The 25,974-nt window shown below is 41.1% G+C and overlaps 1 protein-coding gene across 3 annotated transcripts in view; it reads left to right on the top strand.

Annotated features, from left to right (window-relative positions):
• Positions 1–25,974, top strand: part of LOC118854013 (long-chain-fatty-acid--CoA ligase 1) — a 90,226-nt gene that overhangs the window by 58,698 nt on the left and 5,554 nt on the right. The window contains exons 6-18 of one of the 3 annotated variants that reach the window (XM_036764320.1): positions 2,461–2,560; positions 2,822–3,000; positions 5,079–5,111; positions 5,292–5,343; positions 6,347–6,420; positions 8,737–8,814; positions 8,883–8,960; positions 12,254–12,388; positions 13,072–13,206; positions 15,525–15,620; positions 20,690–20,762; positions 22,783–22,871; positions 23,592–23,708. In XM_036764320.1, coding sequence (XP_036620215.1) covers positions 2,461–2,560; positions 2,822–3,000; positions 5,079–5,111; positions 5,292–5,343; positions 6,347–6,420; positions 8,737–8,814; positions 8,883–8,960; positions 12,254–12,388; positions 13,072–13,206; positions 15,525–15,620; positions 20,690–20,762; positions 22,783–22,871; positions 23,592–23,708 — 1,239 coding nt within the window. The remainder of the gene's footprint in view (positions 1–2,460; positions 2,561–2,821; positions 3,001–5,078; positions 5,112–5,291; positions 5,344–6,346; positions 6,421–8,736; positions 8,815–8,882; positions 8,961–12,253; positions 12,389–13,071; positions 13,207–15,524; positions 15,621–20,689; positions 20,763–22,782; positions 22,872–23,591; positions 23,709–25,974) is intronic. The other 2 variants (XM_036764317.1, XM_036764319.1) reach the window with 2 other exon arrangements.

The raw sequence follows: 25,974 nt of genomic DNA, 5'->3' as shown, positions 1-25,974 counted from the left end.
TTGGAAAAAAATTGTAACTTAGTATAAATGGGTAGAAACCAAGATAAAATTTTTCCAATGAAACGACTCATTTTTGTTCTTGCAAAAGATGTTTTCATTCTAGTAAGATCATAAAAGTTAAAAATTAAATTCCTTTAGGATTGCCAACAACACAAAAGAAAGTGCCTTGGGACTGGCTAGCCTGTGTTGACTTTCAGCTCACAGCATTTTATTACATCTTTTCTACCAGACAGTCATACAAGATGTCAATACAAACACAGAGCAAATCAGTTAAACACCAATTACAAACATTTGTGATTTGACAATTATTCTGCCACTAAGTTGGTCCTCAGAGGAGCAGTTCCCATTTAAGAAATGGCACCATTAACCCGTCTTAGCATCTTCAAAATATTCCTCCTCTTACTAATTTTTGACCATCTGGACTGGTTTGCTGTCGTTTTGCCACATCATCTGTCATATACAAAAACCAAACACTTCAGACAGAAATCTGTATTTCCTTCTTAGTCTTAAATATGGTGCATTGTTTATGTGTAAGTAAAGACATGCTATAAGTGAATGAGTTAGCTATCCTATCAAAGGATGATTTCATAATAAAGCAAAAATTATACCAAGTTGTTTGCTTGATAAGAGAACAGTAGCTACCTTTTTGTTCCTTTGTTACAATCACACTTGCTTAATAGGTTAAGTTGTCTTTTCTTATCCTACATTAAAATAGCATTTTCTGCAAGGATGCATTGTGTTTCTGTCTTCATGCAGTGAGCAAACATGTTGTACTCTATATTGAGCAATCCTGTTCAAGCAGTCCCCAATTTTGTCTGTGTGGGAAAGGGAGTGACAGATTGAGAAGTAGAAAAAGAGACAGAGAGACAGAGACACAGAGATGGGGCCAGGGTTGGGGAAAAGGGTCAGGGGACACCCAAGAAGAGTATAGACTGGTTGTCCCAAAAGTCTTACTGAGTTTCCAGTAGCTTTAAACTGCACTAAGACTTTTGGGAGACCCTGTCTATTTTTGCCTTTCCTAAACCAGAGGAGTGAGTGTTTTTAACCTCATGAGCAATTTCTAAGATGAGGCACATAGAATTTTGGTCTGGTTCTTGATCTAAATTGGCTGGCTTTAATCTAGACATGACATCTGTATTCGGGTTTGTAGACACATGTTCCCTCAGAGTTGTGCAGATCCATGTGGCCTAGTGACTGTAAAGAAAATCTCTTCTGGTGTCAGGTGAAAGAGTAAGCTAATTGGGATGTCAGCTAATTAGCAGTCTAGGAACTTCAGGTTGGTTGTTGAATGAATTTACTCCTTAGATTGTTCTTTGTGGAACTCCACAGAGTCCAGCCAATCTTTGGGGATGTTTTTTTGTTACTGTATTTCTTCGGGATTTTTTGAAACAGTGAAAGACCTTCCAGCATATTGAGTCCCTGACTTCATGCCAGGGTGCCACATTAGAATGCTGCTTTAGTGCTACACCCACCATTTCAGGAAACCTATACCTCCTCCTCCTAGAGTGGAACTATCTTTGTGGAACTTCAGTGCTTTTATTCCCAACATATCCAGGACGTCCTGTATTAGAGTAAAACCTCGTAATGGTACAGCAATGTTATAGCAGAGATCTTTTAGCTAACTGTTTGATGTTTTTTCTGGGGTATGGGAGCTTTACAGCATTCCCAAGTACAAATCAGCAGACAATGGGCATATACTGAGTGAATCTACATTTTTTGTTCCCCAGCCCATCCTTAGACACTGTGGATACCTCTAATTTTTAGTTTTTTCTTACATCAAAACTACTTGTGCCTTTCTGCAGCTTCCATGCTTTGGTCTGAGCCTTCTTCCATAAGATTACTATCTTCAGGTATTTGAAGGACTCTTACCTCACCATCCCCACCAAGTCTGCCATTTTCCAGGCTAAAAATCCCCAGTTTCTTCAAATCTGATCATGACATGAGCATGATCTCCAGGCTTCATGCCATACTAATTGCTTTCTTCTAGACTTGCTTTCACTTCTCAGTATCCTTCCTAGAAGGCATGATCAAGAACTGAACACAGTACTGTAGATGTTGTCTGACCAGGGTACAGGTGGGAGGGACTGCCGCTGCTCTAGTTCTGTATAGCTTGTAGCCCAAAAGAGCATTTGGGTTGGGTTTTTTTTTTCAGTTCTTATGTCACACAGTAGAATCCTCATATTACTTAAGTTAACACACACACACACACACACACACACACACACACACATACTCACGTATATTTATGCCTTCTTTTCTTGCCTGATCATTGAACTAAGCCCCTGAAGGCAGAAAATACATTTTACACTGCTTTGTCCTCTATATAATTCTCAGCATGGTGTCTTGCATACAACCTTATTAGGAAGCTCTAGAGGTTTTTAAGATGATCCTTTAGTACGTGATGCTTCTATGACATTTTTTTCTTTTCTTTTGTTTTCTGTTCTGACCCCCACCATGTAGTGGGTAATTATCGAACAAGGTTGCTATGCCTACTCAATGGTGGTGGTCCCTCTTTATGACACTCTTGGAAATGAAGCAATCACATACATAATTAACAAAGGTAAGTTGTTTGTGTTCTTTCAACTGGATGTTGGCTTAACAATTGACTAAACATGGTTTTTTTGACTATTTCTCTTTCATTTAATGTGTGTGTGTTTTGGGGGGGGCAGTATTTTAATGGCATTGTCCAATCTGTTTAAAGGATAAAAGGATCTAATGCTGCTTTAATGTGAAGTGAATATGTGGTATCATGGTACTAAATAGTACTTGGACCTTCAATAATATGCTAAGTTTAATCTTAATTGTATCATTTCTCTTCCAGCTGAACTGTCTTTGGTTTTTGTGGATAAGCCAGAGAAAGCCAACCTCATGTTAGACTCTGTAGAAAACAAGCTAACCCCAGGTCTCAAAACCATAATCATCATGGATCCCTTTGATAGTGATGTCGTGGAACGAGGCAAGAAATGTGGGGTGGAAATAATGAGCATGAAAGCATTCGAGGTAATTACCCAGGACTGTTCTGCTGTCATAGGGAATCATAGCATGCTAGGGCTGAAAAAGACCTCAGGGGATGATCATCAAGTTCACCTGCTTTTCAGATGAGGAAACTGAGACCTCAAGAAATTAAGTGACTCGCCAGAGATCACGCAACTAGTTAGTGATAAAGGTATGACCAGGATGGAGGTTCCCTAATTTCTAAATCCAATGATTTCCCCACTATCTCACCCCTGCTTTCTATGTGTGGATTTTTTACCAAGGGTTTAATTGGCTCCTTGGCCCAAGTATCATAGCCCAAGAAAGGTAAAGTCGTGCCTTTTAATCTTTGTGTGTGCCAATTGGCTTTATCCTGTTCCATGGCTATAGACAGTACTTCTAAGGTGGGTTGGTCATTTTCCCTAGCCCAGTCATGTAACCAAGAAAGTAGAAATCCTTCTCTCTCTCTGGACATACAACTTATACGTGTCCAATAGACTTTATACTGAAAGAAAACACCTTGTGATGAACATAGAAGTAGCCAAACATTTAGGTATAGAGTACGTATTGTGGTCCAAGACCATTAGAAGGTACTTGTGATTTGTAGATTGCTTGTAATCAGACTTCCTAAAGTAACTCAAGCCTTCTCTGCCTCTTTGAATGTGAATTAGACTTTCAGGTTTCCACAAACTGGAAGTCTGAAAGGTGTTCTTGAAAGAGATTGGAGCCAGGTGGTTGTTGTTATTGTTGAGTCGTGTCCAATTCTTTGTGACCCCATGGGCCATAGCGCTCCAAGCCCCTCTGTCCTCTACTATGTCCCAAAGTCGGCCCAAGCTCCTGTTTATTGTTTCCATGACACCATCCATCTTACCCTCTGCCATCCCACCTTCTTTTGACTTCAATCTTTTCCAACATCAGGATAAAATGGGTTAATCCCCACTTCTGATGCTACCTATGTGACCTTGAGAAAGTCGACCTCTCTAGCCCTAAGTTCTCTCAAGTATAAAGTGAGGGGGTTTGACTAGATAGACCTCCTGGTCCATTCCATGTCGTGAATCTAGGGTCCTAGGAACCTGTGACTCTAGCTAAGTCAGTCGACCTGTCTGAGCTTCCATTTCCTAGTGGAAGAGGGAAATAATAGCACTATGTCACAGGGGGTCGTGAGAACCGAAGGAGATAAAAGCAGTTAGCAGACTTGGAAAAGCATCATAAAAATGAGCTATTATTCTTAGTTCATGGTATAGTCAACCCAGATGGCCACTTCCTAGATGTCTGAAAAGCAGGAAGCTATTTAGAATAGTCTTTTAGGAGTGTGTCCCCCTCAATGTGCCCTCCTGAGAGTTTCTCTTTTCAGCAATCATTTCTCTTTCTAAAGGTGGCTGGGTGGAGAGGGGAAGATTCCTGCAAATACAGATTTCTAGAACCTCACACCTTGTGGGTGTGAAAGCTAGAGGTAGTTGGATCTCTTCAGGCTGAGCTGACACTTAAGTCTCTCTCTTGTGGAGGATCTGTTTCTATTTTATTTTTGCCTCTTTCAGTGAACTAAATTTATCCATTGCATTGCACTAGCTGGCAGGATTGTGTGTCTGTGTACACACACAGAGTGTGTATGCATGCATGTGTGTACAGCATCCATGTCCTCCTATGCACGCACACAAATTATTAAAGAGGGTGTCTGAAAGTCATACCTCCTAGGCTGGAAAAAAAATGTATCAAAGGATGGTAGTGTCAGGAGAAATTTATATTTAAATTAGGCCGTACATTTGCCATCTTCAAATAATATAGTTTGTTTCCAACATTAGAGACCTTAACACCTCTTACATAAGAACAGTAGAATCTATTTAGGAAAGTGAAGAGTAGTGCTTAATTAGGTTCAGATTTAGTTTAATCCCAATTACTATAGTTATTTGATTCAGGAAATTAAGCTTTCCTCATTGAGGAGTTAGCTGTTAAGGGAAGGATACCAAAGTGCCTGATTGGCATTTCATTGAACATTTACAATTCTCTGTATCTATGTCTTACACCTAGCACAGCCCTTGGCACCTACCATCGAGACCAGACCAAATGGCAACTTGTATCCTGTTTTCCCTCTATTTCTGTTTTAGGACCTGGGAAGAGCTAACAGGAGGAAGCCAAAGGTACGTGTGCAAGGAAATCATCCCACCAGACTTTTGTTGTCCCCTCAGAGCTACCTCCGTTCTGTGACATGAAAACAACCAAGTCATCTCAGGAAAGCAGTAGAGCCCTTAGCCTCCCTGGAATGTTATCCTTGACTGGCTTCTTCAGGCTTGTACTAAATTTGTTCCTAACCATTTTAGCCTCCGTCGCCTGGTGACCTTGCTGTGATTTGTTTCACCAGTGGGACAACAGGTAAGTTTTGAAATGGGAGAGCCTTTGTCTAGAAACTGGAAGGTTTGTGCTTCTTTCAGAGAATGAAGCCCCTCTCTCACCCTTGTTACTGAATGCGGTAGATAGGTTGTGGAGGCCACCTGGCCTGGCCCACAGTGTGCCTTCTCTGTGTTTCCTAGAAAACGTTAAGCCTCTAGTAGAACAAAAGTGTCAAACTCAAACGAAAATGGCGGCCACCTAAGGATCCGTGGGCTGCATACTGACTTCGTTTTAAAATGCTTTTATCTAGGTTTTACTGGTTTTTTTCTCTTGTTAAATATTTCCCAGATACATCTCAATCTGATACCAGCCCATTGGGGAATGCAGGTGTGTGACACCTCATTCAGTAGGGTCTCAAATAATTCTTGATGAATGTACCCATTCTCTAAAGCAGGCGATGCCTTAGGGTGATTTCGAGGGTAGGAATCCCTGCTTTTCCCTTCCTGCTATCCACCATTCAAAACCGGGCCATACATATATCTCCAATGGTAAAGTTTACTCAGCCCAGCCCCTGGATTTTGGCAGAGGGCCTGTTTGGTGGTGGGACAGGATATGACAGGTATTGAAGGACTTGACTTACTGGAGTTGTGTTTTCTAAACTGCTATCAATCTTAAGAAGCACTTGAGGCATTCTTAAATGCCTTATCATACAGCTGGGTGTCTCAGTAGACAGAGGGCTGGCCCTTGTAGCCAAGGACTCATCTTCCTGAGTTCAAAGCCAGCTTCAGACACTTACTAGCTGTGTGACCCTGGGAAAGTCACTTAACCTCTGTCTGCCTCAGTTTTCTCAACGGTAAAATGAAAATCATAGCGGTACCTCCCAGAGTTGTTGTGAGGAGCAAATGAGATAATATTTACAGTTCCTGGCACATAGTAGGTGCCAAGTAGTTGCTAGCTCTTATTATTATTATTGTGGTTGTCATTATCTTCCTTAGAATGTATTCCATTGGCTTTAACTCTCTTGTGCTCCCACTGTGTTCTGCAGGCGATCCCAAAGGCGCATTGATCACACATCAAAATGTAGTGAGCGACTGTTCAGCTTTTGTGAAAGTGACAGAGGTAACCTTTGGAAATGCTGGAATGGCCATCTGTATTAGGTGGCATTAAGCCATAAGAATTTAAGTAGTTAAGCCCATAGTTCTTTGGTGATCCATTTGGAAGTATGGGCGATTTTGGAACTTTTATTAAGATGTGGGTGGAACACACTTATAAGGTCCGCTTCTCTAAAATGGCAGTCTCATGACCCTGCATCCCAACTCCTGCCTGCCACCATGGAGGCAGATTGGCCAGTAAAAGCTCTTAAAAATTTGGACCGGGAAACTGCATTTGGATGTTGCCGTAAAGATTTTGTTAAGAAAACAAAAGAGAGTACAGAGGAAGGCCTAAATGTATTATATCTGCTTGACTGATGACATTTCAGCATCCCTTTGGGGATGCTAAATGATGCCAGATGGGTAGGCTCATTCCAACTATGGATCTCCCAACTTCCCAAGATCTACCATCTTCTTGTGAAGAGGTTAAAATTTGTCATCCCAGCTGCCTTTGATGCTTGCCCAATATGTTTGTTATCTGCTCACTTCCAGTGACACTTAGACAATCCTCTTATTTGATGATGTGGTATCAGAACAATCAATGTCACTTTTGTCCAGCAAAAGACGTTCTCTTTGCCCACCTCTGAGCCTTATATATCTGACTTTTGCAGTCCTTCTAAAATACTCAGTTGCCTTAATTTTTATGGTAGATTTTCACACTTAACAGGTTCAGGGAATGAAATCCTATTATTGAATAATGGGAGAAGATGTATCCATTTGGGATCTTGCTACCCCGAAGCACTTTTTAAAATATGTTCAGCATCTTACTCAACTGAAATTTTTACTTGTTATTCCTTTTTCTGAGGAAAACTAAAGAAGGTGATATGTTCATGCAAGACTTTAAAAAATCAGTTATAAAAATGAAATGGAGTTTTCAAGTCTACTAAAACTTCATATCAGACTGATAGGGAGCTCTGTCAGTTCTAAATCTATGGGTACAGAGACAGTCCAAGTTGGACTTCTCCAAATGGTGACCTCCATAGCTTTGGATTGACAGGTGGTTGGGATGCAGGTTGGGTTGGGTTGGTGTATAACTACAGTCTAATGGGTAAGGAATTCCTTCTTGGTATTGATTCTCTTACTAAGAAAATTGCCCAGGGTTGGTACTATGATTTCTCTAACTTGTGTAGAATTTATGACAGATTCTAGAGGGGGTAGGAGAGCAAAAATGGAAAGCAGAAGTAGGTGTACCAGTCTCATATTAGCTCATCAGCCCACCCGCTAATCTGGCAGATGCCTTATTTTGGCCAGAATTCTATTATAACTTTATCACCACCCTGTGCAAATACTTACCATGCCTTCCTTGCATTTAAAGTCCAATATAAACCCCACCCCATAAGGGTTAGATCAAACTTGGGCAGTAGGTTTTAGGGATGGTGCTCAAAGGTATGCAGGGTAGAGACTTCATTTACAGGGGGCAACAGATCACTTTGCGGTGGCCTGAAGTTTATTTGAACTCAATGAAATATGCAAAATGGGAGATGAAATATTGGTTTAAAATGAAGAATAAAATCCCAGCTACTGATATCACCTTCAAACTCCTGAGTACAAGTATATGGGTGCCGGGTTCTTTTTCCTCTTTGTGATGTTATGGTATTCCTTGTATTGGGAGATGACTTCTTGCATTCCTGACCTGAATGTTGAAGGTTGAAAGTGTTCTTGCTGGGAAGGGAGGGAGCTCTGGCAGTGGTGCATTTTCAATTCTGAACAATTAGAGCACATAATCCCTTAATATCCTGACTGGGGGAAGAGGATGGGCTTGGGGCGAGGTGAGGGGGGGGGCGGGGGATTGTCCTAGCTTTGACTGAACCACCTAAATGAATTCAACTTAAGTCTTTTAGAAGAGAAATGGTAGCCCAGATATCAAATAACTCATTTAATACATTCTTTGGCTGATACTGATTACTTGTCAGTAATAAATACAAAAGAAGGGAGTATTACATAGTGATTAGAGAGCCAGCCTTGCCAGGAAGACATTGAATTCAGGTCCCCTTTATGTCATGTATTGGCTATATGAGCCTGGCCAAGAGATTTAATGTCTCAGTGTCCCTGGGCAACCCTCTGAGACTCTTAAGTTGGTAATAAATCTACATTACTAAAGAGATTTTGTTCCCCAAGAGTTTCCCACATACCAAAGATATTAAAGCCCCAGACACCCCAAAATCGTATGTCCTCTCCCTCAGTAAAGTTAAGGTAATATGTGCTCGGAAATATGGGGGTGGGCAATGGATGGAAATCTTAATGGTCTTGTGCTTTTCTGCCATGCTGGTATCTTTGCTTGTAGACTGTGGTGGCTCCTTCTCCAGATGACACTTTGATATCTTTTTTACCACTTGCACATATGTTTGAGAGAGTTGTGGAGGTAGGCACTGACTTTATTTCAATTGCTTTTTGTTTGTGCATGTTTGCTCAGTTATTGTCTTTTCACAGAAAGTACTTCATTTGAACTCCAGTGACTCACATATTTCATATTTACCACTCGCTCATATGTATGAGCAGTTATTGCTGGTAAGGAAATTGGGATATAGTGTGGTATGGTGTTGGAAATTAATCTCTTGCCTTGTATCATGTACAGGACCCAGATTATTGAGAACAGTGTAGGTGCCACCCTTGTTTTTCCCCTGTTCCCAGGTGCAAAGCTTAACATGTCTACATTAGTGGTTCACTGTCCCTCAGTCTTTTGGTGTTTAAAAGGGAAATTTGATCTTCTGAGCTGATTCTATTCGCTCTTTTGACCCAGAAATTCAGGTGAATGCTTAGTCAGTATAATTTTGTCCTTTTTCGGTTAAGCCAAATTAAATATAATATTCATAAATTTTACCTAATTTTATATATTCTAATAAATGTAATAAATATAATATATTAAAAATAAATATAATAAAAATATGCCAAATTATTCAAGACTTGCTCTTATGTAGCATTTGAGGCACATACATGTTAAGTAGATCGAGTGAATGTTGACTTGAACTCGGGAAGAACCCTGCTTCAGGCACTTGCTAGCTGTATGACCCTGAACAAGTCACTCATCTGTAAAGTGGAGATAATAATAAAACCCATTCCCAAGAGTTGATGTGGGAATCAAATTAAATGATATGTGTAAAGTGCCTTACAGTGCTTAGAAGTGTTAGATGAATGTTAGTTATTATTGGTCAAAATGTACTCATGGGCTGGTTTTTATAACACATTGTACTTTGATTTGAGAAAGGAGACAGTCCCTAAATAGATTTGGCAAGATTGCCTTGACATAATCACGTGATTCAACCCAGCTGAGAATGCTTTCTTGGCTCCATTTTCAGGTTTAGAAATCTGAGAGTAAGGGCTTCCATTAGATGCAGAGAGAAGTTAAGAAAACAGAGGAGCTCACGGCAGGTTTCCGTGACTACCTTCTCACTCTGGAACTATGTTTCTGTAAGGGGGGGTCACTTCAATCTAAGGATCAGACTGGTGCTTGGTAGCTATCTTTAACCTGATCACTAGCAAGGGGTGAAATGGGCTGTGTTCCTAAAAAAAAAGTTCTTTGGTGACTAAACATGGTATACAAGGGTTCTTAAAGGGCCATGCATATGTGACTATAGATCTGGAAGACACCTTGAAACTCTTTTGGTTTGGCCGTTTTCAGTCTTGGTCAGCTCTTTGTGACCCCATTTGGGGTTTTGTTGGCAAAGATACTAGAGTGGCTTGCCATTTCTTTTTCTAGCTCATTTTTCAGATGAGGAAACTGAGGCAGACAGGGTCAAGTGACTTACCCAGAGTCACACAGCTAGTAAGTGTCTGAGGCCAGATTTCAACTTGGGAAGATGAATCTTCCTGCCTCCAGGCCCAGCTCTCTACTATGTCACCTCGCTGCCCGAATCAAAGTATATTGAATGGAAACCTGCTGAAATTTCACTTATGAATACAACCTGAGTTGTTCCTGGAAGAGAGAATCTGATTTAATTTGGGTGTACAGACTTAGCAAATGTAAGGGACAGATGTGCAGTGGAATGTATCACCATGTGACGAATCACCACAACCTGCCCTGGATTCACTGAGGTTGAAAGTCTAACAGCCTTTTGGAGGTTTTTTTTCAAAAAAAAGAAGCTTGTTATAGTAACGTAAATTCTAATGAACTTGGACTTTAGGTAATAGTTGAAATCTTTATGGTGAAGCAGTAGCATAGGGTACTAAAACTCACATTTGTTCCTCTCCATCCTCACAGTCTGTTATTTGAAGTATTGATCCAAATAGGGGTTATGCTATTCTCCCCAACATCTAGTCTGTGCACAACAGGAAGGCCACCTGGAATTGTGCTGTAGGCTAATGATGGGAAACATCATATAGTACCTGTCTCTTTACCTTCATTTGAATGGAAATCAGTGTAAAAATGGTCACACTGATTATGCTTAATAATTTTATTTTTCAATACATACATATGTGTGTGTATACACACTAATACATATATATATATATATATATATTTTCTCCCTGTTCAAAGAAATCACATTTTTAGGAGTGTGGATGACATGTGGAATGTGGATTATGGAAGCATTTTCTTTTTTTACAATATGTTTTATTGAAGTTTTTGTCTTTAGCTCACAGTCATATCTTCCCCCTTTCTCCTTCCCCCCTCCCATTTAAACTTGTGGCAAAAACAATTCCCAGAAACATCTACTCCAAGGACCATACCTGAAATTGTATACACTATTCTGTACTAGTAGGCCCCTACCTCTCTACCATGAAAGTTGGTATCCTTTTTTTTTTTACAGCCACCAAGACAAGATATAGTATCTTCAACTAAAACCAAAAAGCAGACAAGTATCCCTTCCTCCAATAAATAAAACAAAATGTATCACAGTCCTAATCCTCCTCTACCTTAAGGATTGTATTAATCCTAAAATATGTCATCTAATGTTAGAATGGCCCCAAGATTTTAGCTAAAAGTTCTTTTGCGGGCATACCCGGCATAATGCCTTCCTCCAAACACTCATGTCGTAGTGTTTCCAGCATGCCCAGATTCATGGGTGTGAGGATTTCTTTCATCACTGAAGACCATAACAACGTGTTGCCTTTAGTAAACCATTTTCATGAACTGTAGCTGAGAACATTCACCATCTAGTGGCTGCCCTCCTGAGGATGAGCCTTTCTGGACTTAGCTAGGGCAGATCTTGGACTATAGAACACGGCCCACTGCCAGACTGGCCCCTAAAGCCGTAAGTCTTCTTCTAAGTCTTAGCTAGGTCCTGAGGAGACCCTCAGAACCACCTACCACCATTCACAGCCCACTCAGGTATCAAAGGACTTCAATGGATGTTAACATTAACAACATTAAACTAATGTTCTGACCCATGTTATTTGGCAATAATATCACGACCAGAGGCCATCTTGTTTAAGCCTCTCATTTTATAAATGAGGAAATTGAGACCCAGAGAGATTATCAAGGTGCTCAGACTCTAGGGCAGGCCTGCCCGAAATCCTTTGGCATGCCGCAAGTGGCCCGTGGGCCACAGATTGTGCCAGCGTACTCTAGGGCAGATATTCCTTTCATTGTACAAATAACTCATTAAAAAAAAACACAACCTTACAATCTGTCAAACTCCAGTATAATGCTTTCCAGCCAGTTGTCTGTATGTAACAAACTCTGTGTGTAACTGCTTCCTATAACATCATTTCCCCTATTTTTATGGAATACCAACAAACACTGTTAGGTGGGATTGTCTGGGATAGAGAATTTAAAGGAACTTGGTGGCCAAACCCAAACTGAGATGATCTCACCAGAAAGTTGCTGGTTCCTGAATTCACACCTTCATGTTCCCCCTCTCCAGAGTGTCATACTGTGTCATGGAGCTAAAATTGGATTCTTCCAAGGAGATATCCGGTTACTTATGGATGACCTCAAGATGCTGCAGCCCACCATCTTTCCTGTGGTTCCAAGACTGCTGAACCGCATGTTTGACAGAGTAAGTTCCAGCCTGTTCAGGAGGGTTGGAATGGGGAGAAACTCTAGCTCCAGGGAGGAAGGAATCTTTTGCAGGGAGCAGTATTGAAGTGCCCTGAAGGATGAGCGTGGAAAAGCAAGAAGCATTTGTTAGGTGCTTACTTTGTGCCAGGCATTGGGAATACATATACCAGTAAAAAGAGATTCCCTGCTCTCAAGGAGCCTACATCCTAATGAGAAAGACAGTGCACAAAAGGGAGCTTAGGGCAGGAAGGGGGACTTCATCAAGGGCATTCTGTTGAAGTCTGAAAAGTCAAAAGTACAGCCAGGAGGCAAATGAAGGTTGGCCAGACTGGGCCACCCCCCAAAACAGGCGGAACTCCCAATGGGAAAAAGTGGCTAACATGGTGGAGGAGGCCTTCCGGGGGGAGGGAGGAGTCCTCAGGAGCCCAGATAGGTTCCAGGATGTGACAGCAATCAAGGAGGCATGGTACCAAAGCCTGGAAAGTCAGAAACAGAGCCAAGAGGGGAATGAAGATGGGAATATGACAAGAACAGTACCTGCAGTAGCTTTAATAGCTGGGGGCTGGGGTGGGGGGCGGGGTGGAGATTATTGGCTGTGTGTTCATTGTCAACTGCAAATTAAACTGCTGTACAAACCTTTTACACAAGGAGCAACCTAGTAATCATGACTTGGCTTGTTAGATTTTTGGACAGGCCAACACAACGATGAAACGGTGGATCCTAGACTTTGCTTCCAAGAGGAAAGAGGCAGAACTCCGAAGTGGTATAATTAGAAACAACAGCCTGTGGGATAAAATTATTTTCCACAAAATTCAGGTAATAACTGAATATGCAACAATTTCTCTTATTGCTTAAACTAGCCAGGGTCCAAATTTCTAAAGGGGCTTTTGAGGAGGAGACTAGAGAGGATGTGAATGGTATGTGTGTGTTTGTGTGTGTGTGTGTGTGTGTGTGTGTGTGTGTGTGTGTGTGTGTGTAGTGTTTTATCCCTTGGATACTTAAATTTTGAAATTTAGTCATTGGCATGGAGCTAGAAGGGAACTCAGAGTCATCTAGCCCCAGGCTTCTTAAACTTTTTCCACTCGGGATCCCTTTTCACGTTTTGGCAGCCTTTATTGGCATTGAGTGGCGTGACAGCATGCACAGTACAAAGTGCGTGTGCTTTGTGTTTAGAACCAAGGCTGCAGTGAAGTTGTATGATACAACATGGGCAAGCAGTGCCAGAAACACCTCGGATTCATTATGCCTTTGATTTTTAATTAATTTTTGGTCGTTTCACATTCAGAAACCTTTTACTGTTGCCAGATTTCTCATGACCCCATATGGGGTCAAGACCCACAGTTTAAGAAATGCTGAATTAGTCCACCCTCCTCACTTCACTGAGGCCCAGAGAAAAGGAGTCACTTGCCCAGGATCATATAGGTAGAAAACATCAGGGGTGGACCTTAAACACAGGTACTTTGATTATGCTGCTGTTTCTATAAGCAGCAGCAGCAGCAGTAGTAGTAGTAGAAGAAGATGATGATGACAAGGATACTGGACTGTTTTGCCATTTCCTTCTCCAGCTCATTTTACAGATGGGGAAACTGAGGCAAAAGGATTAAGTGACTTGCCCAGGGTCACACAGCTAGTAAGTATCTGAGGTCAGATTTAAATTCAGGAAAATGAGTCTTCCTGAGTCCAGGCCTGAGCATTCTATTCACTGCATCACCTTGCTGCCTCATAGCTTTTATAGGGCATTGCCAAAACCTTAAAGCTTCACAGATTTTAGGGCATCCTTTATTATACTCATTTTACAGGTGAGGTTAAAATTCAACCCAACAATTAATTATTTAGTGTCTGCCATGTGCCTGCTAGACACAGGGGATATGGGTACAAAATGAAAAAAGTCCCCGCCTTTGAGTTTCTATCTCCAACACGTAAAGAGTTTAAAATATCTAGATAGGAACTGGTGATGAAGGATTGAAGCTAGGGAGAGAGATTAGGGCTGGATGTATGGAACTGGGGATCATCTGCAGAGGGATGATCACTGAGCCCATGGGAGCTAATGGGATCATCAGAAGTATAGAAAGAGGGAAAAAAGAAACCACAGACCAGCCTGCCTGGGAGGTGGGAGAGGAACGTTAAACCCAGAAAGAAGACTAACGTAAGGAGGAGTGGTGCATCAGACAGAAGGGAGGAGAACCAGGAGACAGCAGGGTTGCAAAAACCCAGGGGAGAAGATGTATCCCCCGGTCACACACACAGAGCTTGCTAGTTAGGAGAGGTGGTGTAACAACAGTGTTGCTAGCAGCTGCTGTGGGGGTGTAAGACCAACACTACCAGCACACAGGAGGGCTGCTGGCACGAGTTCTTTGATCTGCTATTCTAAAGGAAAGCAACTAAGAAGGGGTCAACAATCTTACTTTAATCAAAACATATATACCATTCACTCAGTTCAGGGGAAAAGTCAATACCCTGAACTTCAGAGCAAATAAAATCAGAAATTACAAACAGAAATTATATAAACAGAGAAGATAACACAAGTCAATAGACAGGGCTTCTGTCTGACCAAATCACAATACATACATAGTTACTACAGAAAGAGAAGTACCAACATCTGGGTTTTCAAAGCTGGTCCTTAACAGCTACCCAGAGTCTCATCTGGCTACATCACACAAACACTCTTCTCATGAGTGAGCCCCAAAGCAAAATGCTAACCTCTGGGTATATATACACTTCTTCAGGGTCAGAGGGCATGATAACCCTTGTGACCCATGCTCATGTGACTCAGGCTTCCATGTGACTTAAGCAGGTCACATGGGCATATTAATGGATGGGAAAGATCTTCCCATCAAGCAAAATATACATTAACAATGCAGGTGGTGGTATTTTAATCCTGACTCTGGGCCCAGCATTCATTGTCTGTGGCTTTCCAGATTTTCTGACTTCTGTCGAGGTCACTTTAGCCTAAGCATAATTTAGCGTGGCCTTCAGAGATCAGAACTGGAGCTGTGGATGGGGTGCTGGTTCAAAGAGGCTTCAGTGCATTGGAAGAATTCCTAACAGTGGTAAGCATATAAACTGCAGGGAGCATCAGTTCTCAGATGGTCACTAAGCATCCTTTTGCTTTTTTCCCTCTCTACCCCTTTAAGGCAAGTCTTGGAGGGAAAGTGAGATTAATGGTCACTGGAGCCGCCCCTGTATCAGCAACTGTTCTGACTTTTCTGAGAGCAGCACTTGGATGTCAGGTAAGTTGTCAAAGTTGTTTTGGGGCTGCTGAGTGGTGATCTTGGGGAAGCGCGAGTACGTGTGTGTGTGTGTGTGTGTGTGTGTGTGTGTGTGTGTGTGTGTGTGTGTGTGTGTGTGTCATTCCTTGCTTGGGGGAAGAGGCAGCATTTCATTTGACAGTTTTGTGGCTGGGAGAAGAAAAAACAAAATCATAGCAAATATGGGGAAGGGAATGCATGTTGTCATTCCTCACAGTCCAGTCTCTGAATCTTTTGCGTGATGATGTGAAATTGCCTGTTCTGTTCCCTGCCTTGGTCAACTCATGCACTCCTAAGGCGTAGTTGGCTTTAACCTAGTCTTGAACGGTGGAACAGAAAACCCCTGTGTGCCCTTCCCAGCAGAAGCCTATCTCTGCCCTCCTGTCCTTGGTACACCATTTATGAATGGGACATTCACATCTGCCATACTGACCGAGTCTTTGTTGTTTGTTCAGTAGCTGGGATTGTTGTACTTGGAAGTAAGGGAATTGTCCGTGTCTTTCATAATAATAATAATAGCTAGCACATATAATACTTTGAGGTTTACAAAGTACTTTTTATGTGTTATCTCATTTGATCCTCAAGACAACCCTGTGAAGTAAGTGATATTCTTATCCCCATTTTACACATGGGAAAATTGAGGCACTAAAGACGTAAACTGACTTGCCCAGTGTCTCACAAGCTAGTAAGTGACTGAGGCAGGATTTGAACTCAGGATTTCCTGATTCCAAGTATTGCACTCCATGTGCCTGATTGCCAGCTAGTGCTCTTAAGGCCTGGCCCACCTTTTCATAGAGTCTGCATGGCTGGGACCAGAGAGTCTCCACAGGTGACCAGGAGAGAATTTCCTAGTGCTCACCTCAGAGATCTATGGGGAAATCATGAGACACCGACAGCATTTCTCACTGACAGACCCAACTCTCATCTCTTTACCAAAAAACCCTAAGTTTTCATGTAACCTAGTCTTCCTGGAAACCATTTCTGTCTTTGGTGTCTAAATCTTCTCATTTCTTCCTTGAAAGACCCCTTTTGTAGGACTTTCTGTCACAGGATGTATGAATCTCCCAGTCAGCTGGATGTGAACTCTGAAGCTACTAGAATCATTGCTTTAGAGCTAGGTAGAGTTAGGGTTGGCTGCACCAAAATTGACCAGGTCCTTTGACTCCAGAGGCAGTGATCTGTATTCTTAATTATGGTGATTAGCTATATATATACGTATACATATATATGTATGTATATACATATGGGTGTATCTATATGTGTCAATAGATAGATGATGGATGGATGGATGGATGGGTGGATGGCTGGATGCTATATCTTGTCATGGAGTACCAGTATCCTGTGGGGTGACCCAAACAGAATGGCCCTATTCCATACAGACCGTTAAGCTAAACTATGGAATCGATCTTGCCACAGTGAGCAGAACCACTCAGGATAAATAGTTCAAGGCTGTGGGTATTAATTTCCCTGCCTAGAAGAGGCTTTCCTTCTCAAAGAAATACATTGGAAATACTGAAGCTTTAAAAAAAACAGAAAAAGAAAAAATGCTTTATTCAACTCTTGGTTTTTGTTGAGATTGGTATTAAGTTTAGAATAAAAGTTAAACAAAATTAAATAAAATTAAGTTAAACAAAATTGTAAATAGTTTGAGGTTTATAGTTTATGGAAAAGGAGAAATACATATGTTCCAAAACAATAACTTCTTAATGTTGTGTCCCGTCTAGTCTCTCTTTCATACGCAAACTTATGATTTGTAGTTTTTAGTGTCGTATCCCATGTATAGAAATATCTGAAGGCATGAGGCCATGGTTGTATAGCTAGAAGAAGGAATTTGAGATGCCATCTAGTTCAATGTCTTCATTTTACAGATGAGTAAACTGAGGCTCTTTGGGTCTTCCCCTCCTCCCTCCTCGCCCCTCCCTCTTCCTCTTTCTCTTCTTTGCCCTTCTTCCTCTCATTACTTACTAGGCCTTAGTCACTGAATAAGCATTAAGACCTTAGCTTGAAACCATCTCCAGTCATCCTGATCTGTATCTTGCCACTGGACCCAGAAGGCTCTGGAGGAGAGAGTGAGGCTGGTGACTTTGCACAGTCCTCCCCCACTTAAATCCAATTCAGTTGCATGTTACGGCATCACCTCCCTGACGTCATGGTCCTCTTGGAGAACGAGGACAAACAGCAGCAGCCGAGGGAGGCCCATGGAGAGCACTTCAAAGACCCGAGGGCCCACTGATGTGGGTGCTCCCTTGACCATGTGATAAACACATATGGGTGGGTACCTCATTGTATTCAGCTCTTCCCTAATGGCTGCACAGAAGTTTCCAGTGTGTTGCTAATACAGGCTGAGGCATAATAAATGTTTCTGTTCAGCTGGCTCCTTTTTCCTCTTCATATCCTCAGAATGTGGTCCCAGCAGTGAGACAGTTAATCAAAGAATAATTTCATTTTCATCATTGATAATTACTATGTTCTAACAAAAATAGCACCAGCTCACAATCCTACGAATGGTGTTAGATGTTGGTTTTGCACTTGTTTTATCAGTGGTCATTTAAAAAAAAGATTGGAAGATATGTAAAATATCAGCTTTATTTCAATAATTATCAGCCATGAATGACGAAATAAAATTTTAGACAATGAGATATCCAATGATTTAAATGTATTTTTTGTGACTGCTACTTCATTAAACACATTGGGCATACCAAACAAATCTGAGGCAGAAATTACTGTGATGTATTTTAGAACTCGAGTTATTATTTCAATAGACAAATGTAGAATTCAGTATAGATGATTAGCTGGGGGAAATGTAACCTAATAGCACAGAGCATACATTCTTTTTAAAAAATTCTCATGTTGGGGTAGCTAGGTGGTGCAGTGAGTACAGCACTGGCCCTGGAGTCAGGAGGACCTGAGTTCAAGTTTGTCCTCAGACATTGACACACTTACTAGCTGTGTGACCTTGGACAAGTCGATTAACCCCCATTGCCTTCCCTTTTCCCCTCCATAAAAACCCAGAACAAAACAAATTCTCACGTCTTTAATCTAATTTTGTAAAATTAACACAAGATAAAAATTCTCAATTTAAAGCAGGGATTATTAACCTGGGGTCTATAAACTTTAGAAAAGTATTTTGATGACTCTTTCAATATAACTGCTTTCCAGAAAATCCTATTCATCTTATGCATTTAAAAACATTATTCTGAGATGAGATCTAAAGACTTCATCACAATACCAAAGGAATCCAGGAAGCAAAAATGCTTTAAAAATTCCCTGCTTTATAGCATTTTGTCTTTGTTATTTTTTAAATGTTTGCATAGTATTTCAGAGCCAGTATTACCAATAGTTTATGGCTAACACTTCTAAACTTTTTTTGCTCCTGACTTAACTCTGGTAACAATTAAGCAAGACTGGCAGCCTCAGGAAAGTCCACAGGGTTTGGAAATTATTCTGTGATGGCGTGACACAGAGGTTCTTCACCTTTTCCGTGCCTTGGGACCCCTCTGGCAGCTTAGCTATGCCTATGGACCCCTTTGCAGAATAATGTTTTTAAAGGCCTAAAATAAAGTCCATAGGATCAGAGAGGAAACCAGTCATAAAAGTTCATGAACCTCAGTTGAAGAACTAATGAGTTGTTAGCAGGTTTGACTAGATGGTTCGATCAGAGGAATGTCATAGACATATGTGTGTGTGTGTGTGTGTATATATGAATGTGTGTGTGTGTATATATATATGCATACACACACACACACACACACACACACACATATATATATATATATATCTGTAATGGGATAGGCAAAAGCCAGGCCTTAATTAAGGACACAGTGAAGGATCACTTTTGTCTTCCTCATTATGCTGAATTAATCAATCTCTGCTTTGAAGAAGCATCAGGGTGACAGAGTCTAAAGCAGTCATTCTCAAAATAGCCAGTGAGTTCTTGCCTCTGTCTTCCTGCAAATCACAGGACTGCTTGTCATACAGCTTGTTTTCTGTCACATGTGGAAGACAGCTATTCCTACAAATAGGAAGGATAAAAACATATCGGCCTCCTTGGCTAGATACAGATTGAGCCGTGCCCCTTTTTCACATAATCTCATCAAGCATCCTTTTTAAAAGTCCATGAATCTTGAGAATCTGGGAAAGAGTGTTTGAGCTATACATTTCTCCTCACAATATGTCTCTGGCAGTCCATGATAGCCACTGAATCCTGGCAAAGGCTCTCAACTCCTCCTGATTCACAGCAGTGGAACTGGCAGGTCTGCCTATGTTTCTTTCCTCTCTTGAATCATAAATCGGCCTGTGTTAAAAGTCTTCAGTTGAGGTGCCTGTTTGAAGAGAAGAAAAACCCTTTGTTGGGAGACAAGGGAGACTCAATGCAAAATGCAGACTTGGGCACCTCTGACAGCTAAGAGTTAATTAAGGTCGTTACATTCTTGGGGAGCTTGGTGTATATATAGCACATTTATCGCTGCCTGAATGTGTATCTTTAACCCGTCATTTCATTGGTATAGGGAATTCCCCAGTTGAGAACAGTCCCTCTGCCAATACAGAGAAGCAGCTGCTTTGTAATTTTCTTAGGGAAACACCTGGGACAAAAGCAGGACTTAAATTTGATACACACACACTAGTGTGTGTGTATGTGTGTATATGTACATAACCATACACATCTGCTATATGTACAAACATGCATATCCATATATGTACCTGGATTGTTTACCTACGCATACATGTATGCATATGTATATGCATATGCATAGACCCATATATACATGCACATATACTATATATACAGTATATATACTATATATTATATAATATATATGTGTATATATACAGTATGTGTGTGTGTGTGTGTGTGTGTGTATGTATAGTCTGTGTCTGTGTGTGTATCCTTTCTTTCCTCACAGTGGTCAGGTAGAAATTAGACTCAGATAAATGGACTAAACTAAGGCACGTCCACAGGAACTCAGGCATTTGTTGAATGTGGCCACTTTCAATAGTGACATAGAACTTTTGCTGCCAACAAATAACTTTTAATGTTTTTGATATTGTAGTTCTACGAAGGCTATGGACAAACAGAATGCACAGCTGGATGTTCCTTGACGGTACCAGGAGACTGGACAGCTGGTATGGTTGTACTTCTCATGATCTCTCTGATGTTAATTTAGTTGATCAAAGATTTAAGGGGGAAATCCCCTAACTTCTGTGCAAATTGAGCCTTCAGACGAAATAGTTTGTAGCCAGCTGAACTGCAAAGTGGCTGCTGTGTCTTCTGCAGTGATCTATGGCAGTCTGGCTTCATGTGTCTTATCTTTTCCCTACACTTGTGCCTTGAAGAAAAGCTTTGTCTCCTATCTCCCATCTTTGTCTTCCCCGCACCGTGGAGCTCACTGAGTTGTATGTGTGTAGGAAATTAAAGGAGCTTTGAGGGCTTGGCAGATAGGGAATTTCCCAAGGTGAAAGTCTAGTTTACCAGATCACAACTTCTCTTGGACTTAGTAGATCAAAGTTGCCTACTGAAGGCTGAAAGGTTAAGGAATTTACTCTGGGTGGTACAGTTAATCAAGTATCTGAGATAAGACTTTGGAGTCTTCCTGACTCTACTACAGCAGACCCCCTCTCATATATGCAGGTATATCTGTGTTTGCACAGACACATGCATGTAAATGTATGTGGCCCATATGTGTACTGTGTTACATACTAATATGTACCACCGTTATCAGCATAGAGTATATGTGTGTGTACATCTGATGTTTATGCATACACATGTATATATGCATAGGGAATGTGGAATAAATGTGTTACATATTGTTGAATACAAAATATTCATTGTCTTGTTGATGCTCAAAGATGACTTCTCCAAAAACTAAATAAATGATCTAATAAGTCCTCTAAAATGATAAAAGACATGCTTAGGATTTGTAACGTGGTGTTGAGTTGGGCTTTTTGGTCTTTTGGTCAAGTTATTGGCCTTCAGCAAAGCATTCTGAACGTCCAGCCCAGGAAGTTTCAGAAAGGGACTTCCAGTTCTAGCTTAGAGAAGACGTGGGTTCCAACCTACACATTTTACAAATGAGGAACCAAGGCCAGAGGTTAAGTAACTGGCCTTCCCGACTTGGAGGTCAGCATAGTCTCCATTACATCACCACAGAATACACACATACATACATACAAAACATTCATGCACCTGTGTATGTATGTTTGTGGGTATGTGTGTATATATAAACTTTATTGATACACATCTACACACGTGTGGTGTGTATAATGTCCTAAATTATAGGCTTTAAGAGCAGGGACTACCTATGTCTTTTAAATTTTTCTCTCTTCCCACAGTGCTTAACATAGCGAATCAGACTTTTTCATTTTTCAGCCCAGACTTTTGACCTAATTGTATAAGGAAACTCCCTGACATGCTAACTCCTTCTACTGATGCTGATCAGCAACTGATTTATAATTTATAGCCTAAGACAGTTATCTGGAAAAACAGATGTTCAGTGATTTGCCTATGGATATACACAGCATATGGCAGCACTTGAATAACCGGGCTTATGATCTGGGGTCCATGAATGTTACAAATGAATGAATGAATACGATTTTATATATAAATATATATAACTTGCAGTATAATTAATCTCCTTTGCAATTTTGTGTATTTTTCTTTATAAACTTAAAAAGATTACTCTGAGAAGGGGTCCATTGATTTCACCAGACTGCCAAAGGGGTCCATGACCACCCCCCCCAAAAACGGGAAAACCTCTGATCTAACCACCGCATCCCTTCCTAGCTTTACTAACCACCATACTGGACCCTTAACAAATGTGTTGAACAGCTAGGTAGCCAAGTGGATAGAGTGCTGGGCCTGGAGTCAGCAAGATTTGTGTTTGTGAGTTCACATCTGGCCTCAGACACTTATTGGCTGTGTGATCCTGGGCAAGTCACCTAACCCTTTTTGTCTCAGTTTCTTCATCTGTCAGATGAGCTGGAGAAGGAAATGGCAAACCTCTTCAGTATCTCTGCCAAGAAAACCCCAAATGGGGTCACTAAGCGTGGTGGATGAATGTTGTTGAAGACAAGTTCCTGAGCCAGGTGCCAAGGGGATGGTGACCAGGCTCAGATGAATGATCATTGTATTTCATTTGATGCATAGGCCACGTTGGTGCTCCAATGCCTTGCAGTCTTATAAAGCTTGTCGACGTAGAAGAAATGAATTACTTGGCTGCCAAGGGAGAAGGTGAGGTGAGTAAATTTGTACCGATTGCTAAAGCTTCACCTTGTCTCCTTTTGTTGCTCCTGACTTTGAAGAGAAGACAGCTGCATGTTGGAACTGCTAGGTTTAGTCTAATTGGTGATTCTAGAGTGGAACATTTAATATTGTTTAAGATGCCTTTGCTTTTGAATTAGTAGGAAGGAGACACTGTGGGCATGGAGGACAGAAGCTATGTAGCAGTGACTCTATTCTTCCCCCGGGGCAGCAGGAAAAGAGCTGGACCCAGGGGCTTGTAGAACCCAGAGGCCTCCAGTGGCACTTGTCCTTGGTGCTTAGGTCCTAATTACCCTTGGGGGCCAATTAATTCTTACAGATTAAATAATGTGATCATAATGACCTAAAAGTACTTTCTTGGGAATTTGGGGCCAGGAGTAAGACAGGCACTAACTGCCCTTAGCCCTAAGCATTGTCACCAGAGCCTACCCAACAGCCCATCTATCACTGCTTCAGGCTTGAAGGGAAGATGGGATGTTGGAGGTGGGCCCCAAGATGCTAGGTTGGTCCAATGTCCTTGTAAAGTATTTCTCTGGCTTTGGAGTATGGAACAGAGTAAAAATTCCAGCTACTGGGAGAAAAAATTTTTTTTTCCTTTTCAGAAAAGCCTTATTAAATCTTGTAAGTTGAACTTTATCTCCACTTTAGCAGTTCAGTTTATGGCATTAATGGTATGAAAATCCCCCTTTTCTCAGATATGTGTGAAAGGGCCAAATGTATTTAAGGGCTATTTGAAGGACCCAGCAAAAACAGCAGAAGCTCTGGATAAAGATGGCTGGCTGCACACAGGAGATATTGGAAAATGGTTACCAGTAAGTAAATCTCTCCTCTTTTCTCTAATAATTTACTCTAAAATGAGGTGGGGTGGGGCAGAATCTGCTGGGTCTCACATTCATCTCACATTTCTCACCCATCCCTGCCCGCATTGAACCCTCCCTTCTAACAAAGAAAAACAGTGAAACAAAAAGAGCCAGTATATCTGAGAATGTAGGCCACCCTCTGCCCCTCTAGTCTCCTCTTCTCCCATGTTTCATCCTCTGTTCTCCAGGACCAAGACTGAGTATCACAATTACCTACCTGGCTTCCTTTTAAAGCTCTTTTTACTTACATTTTGAAATCATTTTCTGGTTCTCATTTTTCATCGCACCAGTTTACATAAATCTCCCCATGTTTCTCTGAATTCTTCACAGTCCTCATTTATTACAGTACAGTAATCTTCCATTACATCCCTATACCACAGTACATTCAGTCACTTCCTAGTCGACTGGCATTCAGTTTGTTCCCAGGTATTTGCTGCCACGCAAAGGCTGATATGAATATTTTGGCATATCCTGAAGCTTTCGTTCTCTCTTGACCTCCTTGGGGTGTGTGCCCAGTGGTCATAAAAATAAGGATGAGGCTCACTAACATTTATATTTGCCAGGCACTTTTACACAATCATTTGATTTTTATAACCACCCTGAGAGGTAGTGTTATTTTCCCCTGTTTTACAGATGAGCAAACTGAGACAAACAGTAGTAAGGTTTTGGGGTCAAAAAATATTAAAGCTTGAATCACTTTTTTCTTCCAAAATTCCAAATTCTGATCCAGAATGATTGGACCAATCCGCAATTCCATCTGTGGTTCATCAGCAAACCTGTGTTTCCCTACAGCCCATCCGGTGGTGATTATTTCTGCTTTTTGGTGTCTTTGTTCATTTGCTAATTAAGTTTGAGGTGAAACTGAGGGGTTTGAATTGCGTTCTTCTTCTTGGTGATGTGGGGCACATTTTGTGATGGTTGTTGATAGATTGCAATTCTTTTGCAAATTCTTTCGACCCTTTTTTCTATTGGGGAATAACTTGTGGTTCTGTGTGTGTGTGTGCACGCGCGCATACGTGTGTGTGATCTTAATATTTCTTTGGGGAGAGAGTTTGGGCAAATAATTTCACTGGTGTTGGGAACTCTCAGTCAATAAATTCCCTCCATCAAGGCAAATCAGGAAGTATTCTGCATCTTACAGTCTTAGGGGCTTTCTTGGGGACAGTGAGTTTTATCCCAAATCACAGAGTCAAAGGCCGGGCTTGAACCCAGCTCTTTCTGACTCTGAGGACCTCTCTCTTACTATGCCACACACCTTCTCACATCTTTGTTTCAACAGAGGTGAAATGTATTTTTATAGAATGCTTATTGTCCAGCTCTAACTACCATCCTATGATCCTTCTTATTGACATCTGGGATTGTCATAAGGTGAAGGGAGCTAGGGGAAGAAATATTTACTTTTTAAAATTTATTTACTTATTTTTCGTTTACAACATTCAGTTCTGTGGAACTTTTTCGTTCCAAATTTTCTCCCCTTCCCTTTCCTCCCCACTCCCCAAGATGACATGTAATTAATCTGATATAGGCTCTATATATACATTCACATTAAACATATTTTCACATTAGTCATGTTGCAAAGAAGAATTATAACCAGTGGAATGAGGCGTGAGAAAGAGGAAACAAAACAAAAGAGAGAGAGAGAGAGAGAGAGAGAGAGAGCAAGAGAGTAAGCTTCGATCTGCATTCAGACTCCGTAATTTTTTCTTTGTATGTGGACAGCATTTTCCATCATGAGCCTTTTTTGGAGTTTTCTTAGAATCTTGCATTGCTGAGAAGAGCCAAGTCTGTCAAAGTCAGTCATTGCACAATGTGGCTGTAACTGTGTACAATATTCTCCTGGGTCTGCTCCCCTCACTCAGCATGGGTTCATATAAGTCTTTCCAGGTGTTTCTCAAGTCTGCCTGCTCATCATTTCTTATAGCACAATAGTATTCCATTACATTCATATACCACAAGTTGTTCAACCATTCCCCAGTTGATGGGCATCCCCTCAATATCCAGTTCTTTGCCACCACAAAAAGAGCTGCTATAAATATTTTTGTACATATGGCTTCTTTTCCAATTTGTAGGATCTCTTTGGGATAGAGCCCTAGAAGTAGTATTCCAGGGTCAAAAGGTATGCACATTTTTATAGCCCTTTGGCTATAAAATTGCTCTGCAGAATGGTTGGATCAGTTCACAACTCCACCAACAATGAATTAGTGTTCCAATTTTCCCA

Source organism: Trichosurus vulpecula, chromosome 6 (assembly GCF_011100635.1).
Source record: "Trichosurus vulpecula isolate mTriVul1 chromosome 6, mTriVul1.pri, whole genome shotgun sequence".
Lineage (NCBI taxonomy): Eukaryota > Metazoa > Chordata > Mammalia > Diprotodontia > Phalangeridae > Trichosurus > Trichosurus vulpecula.
This window is presented reverse-complemented; position numbering and strand designations above follow the sequence as displayed.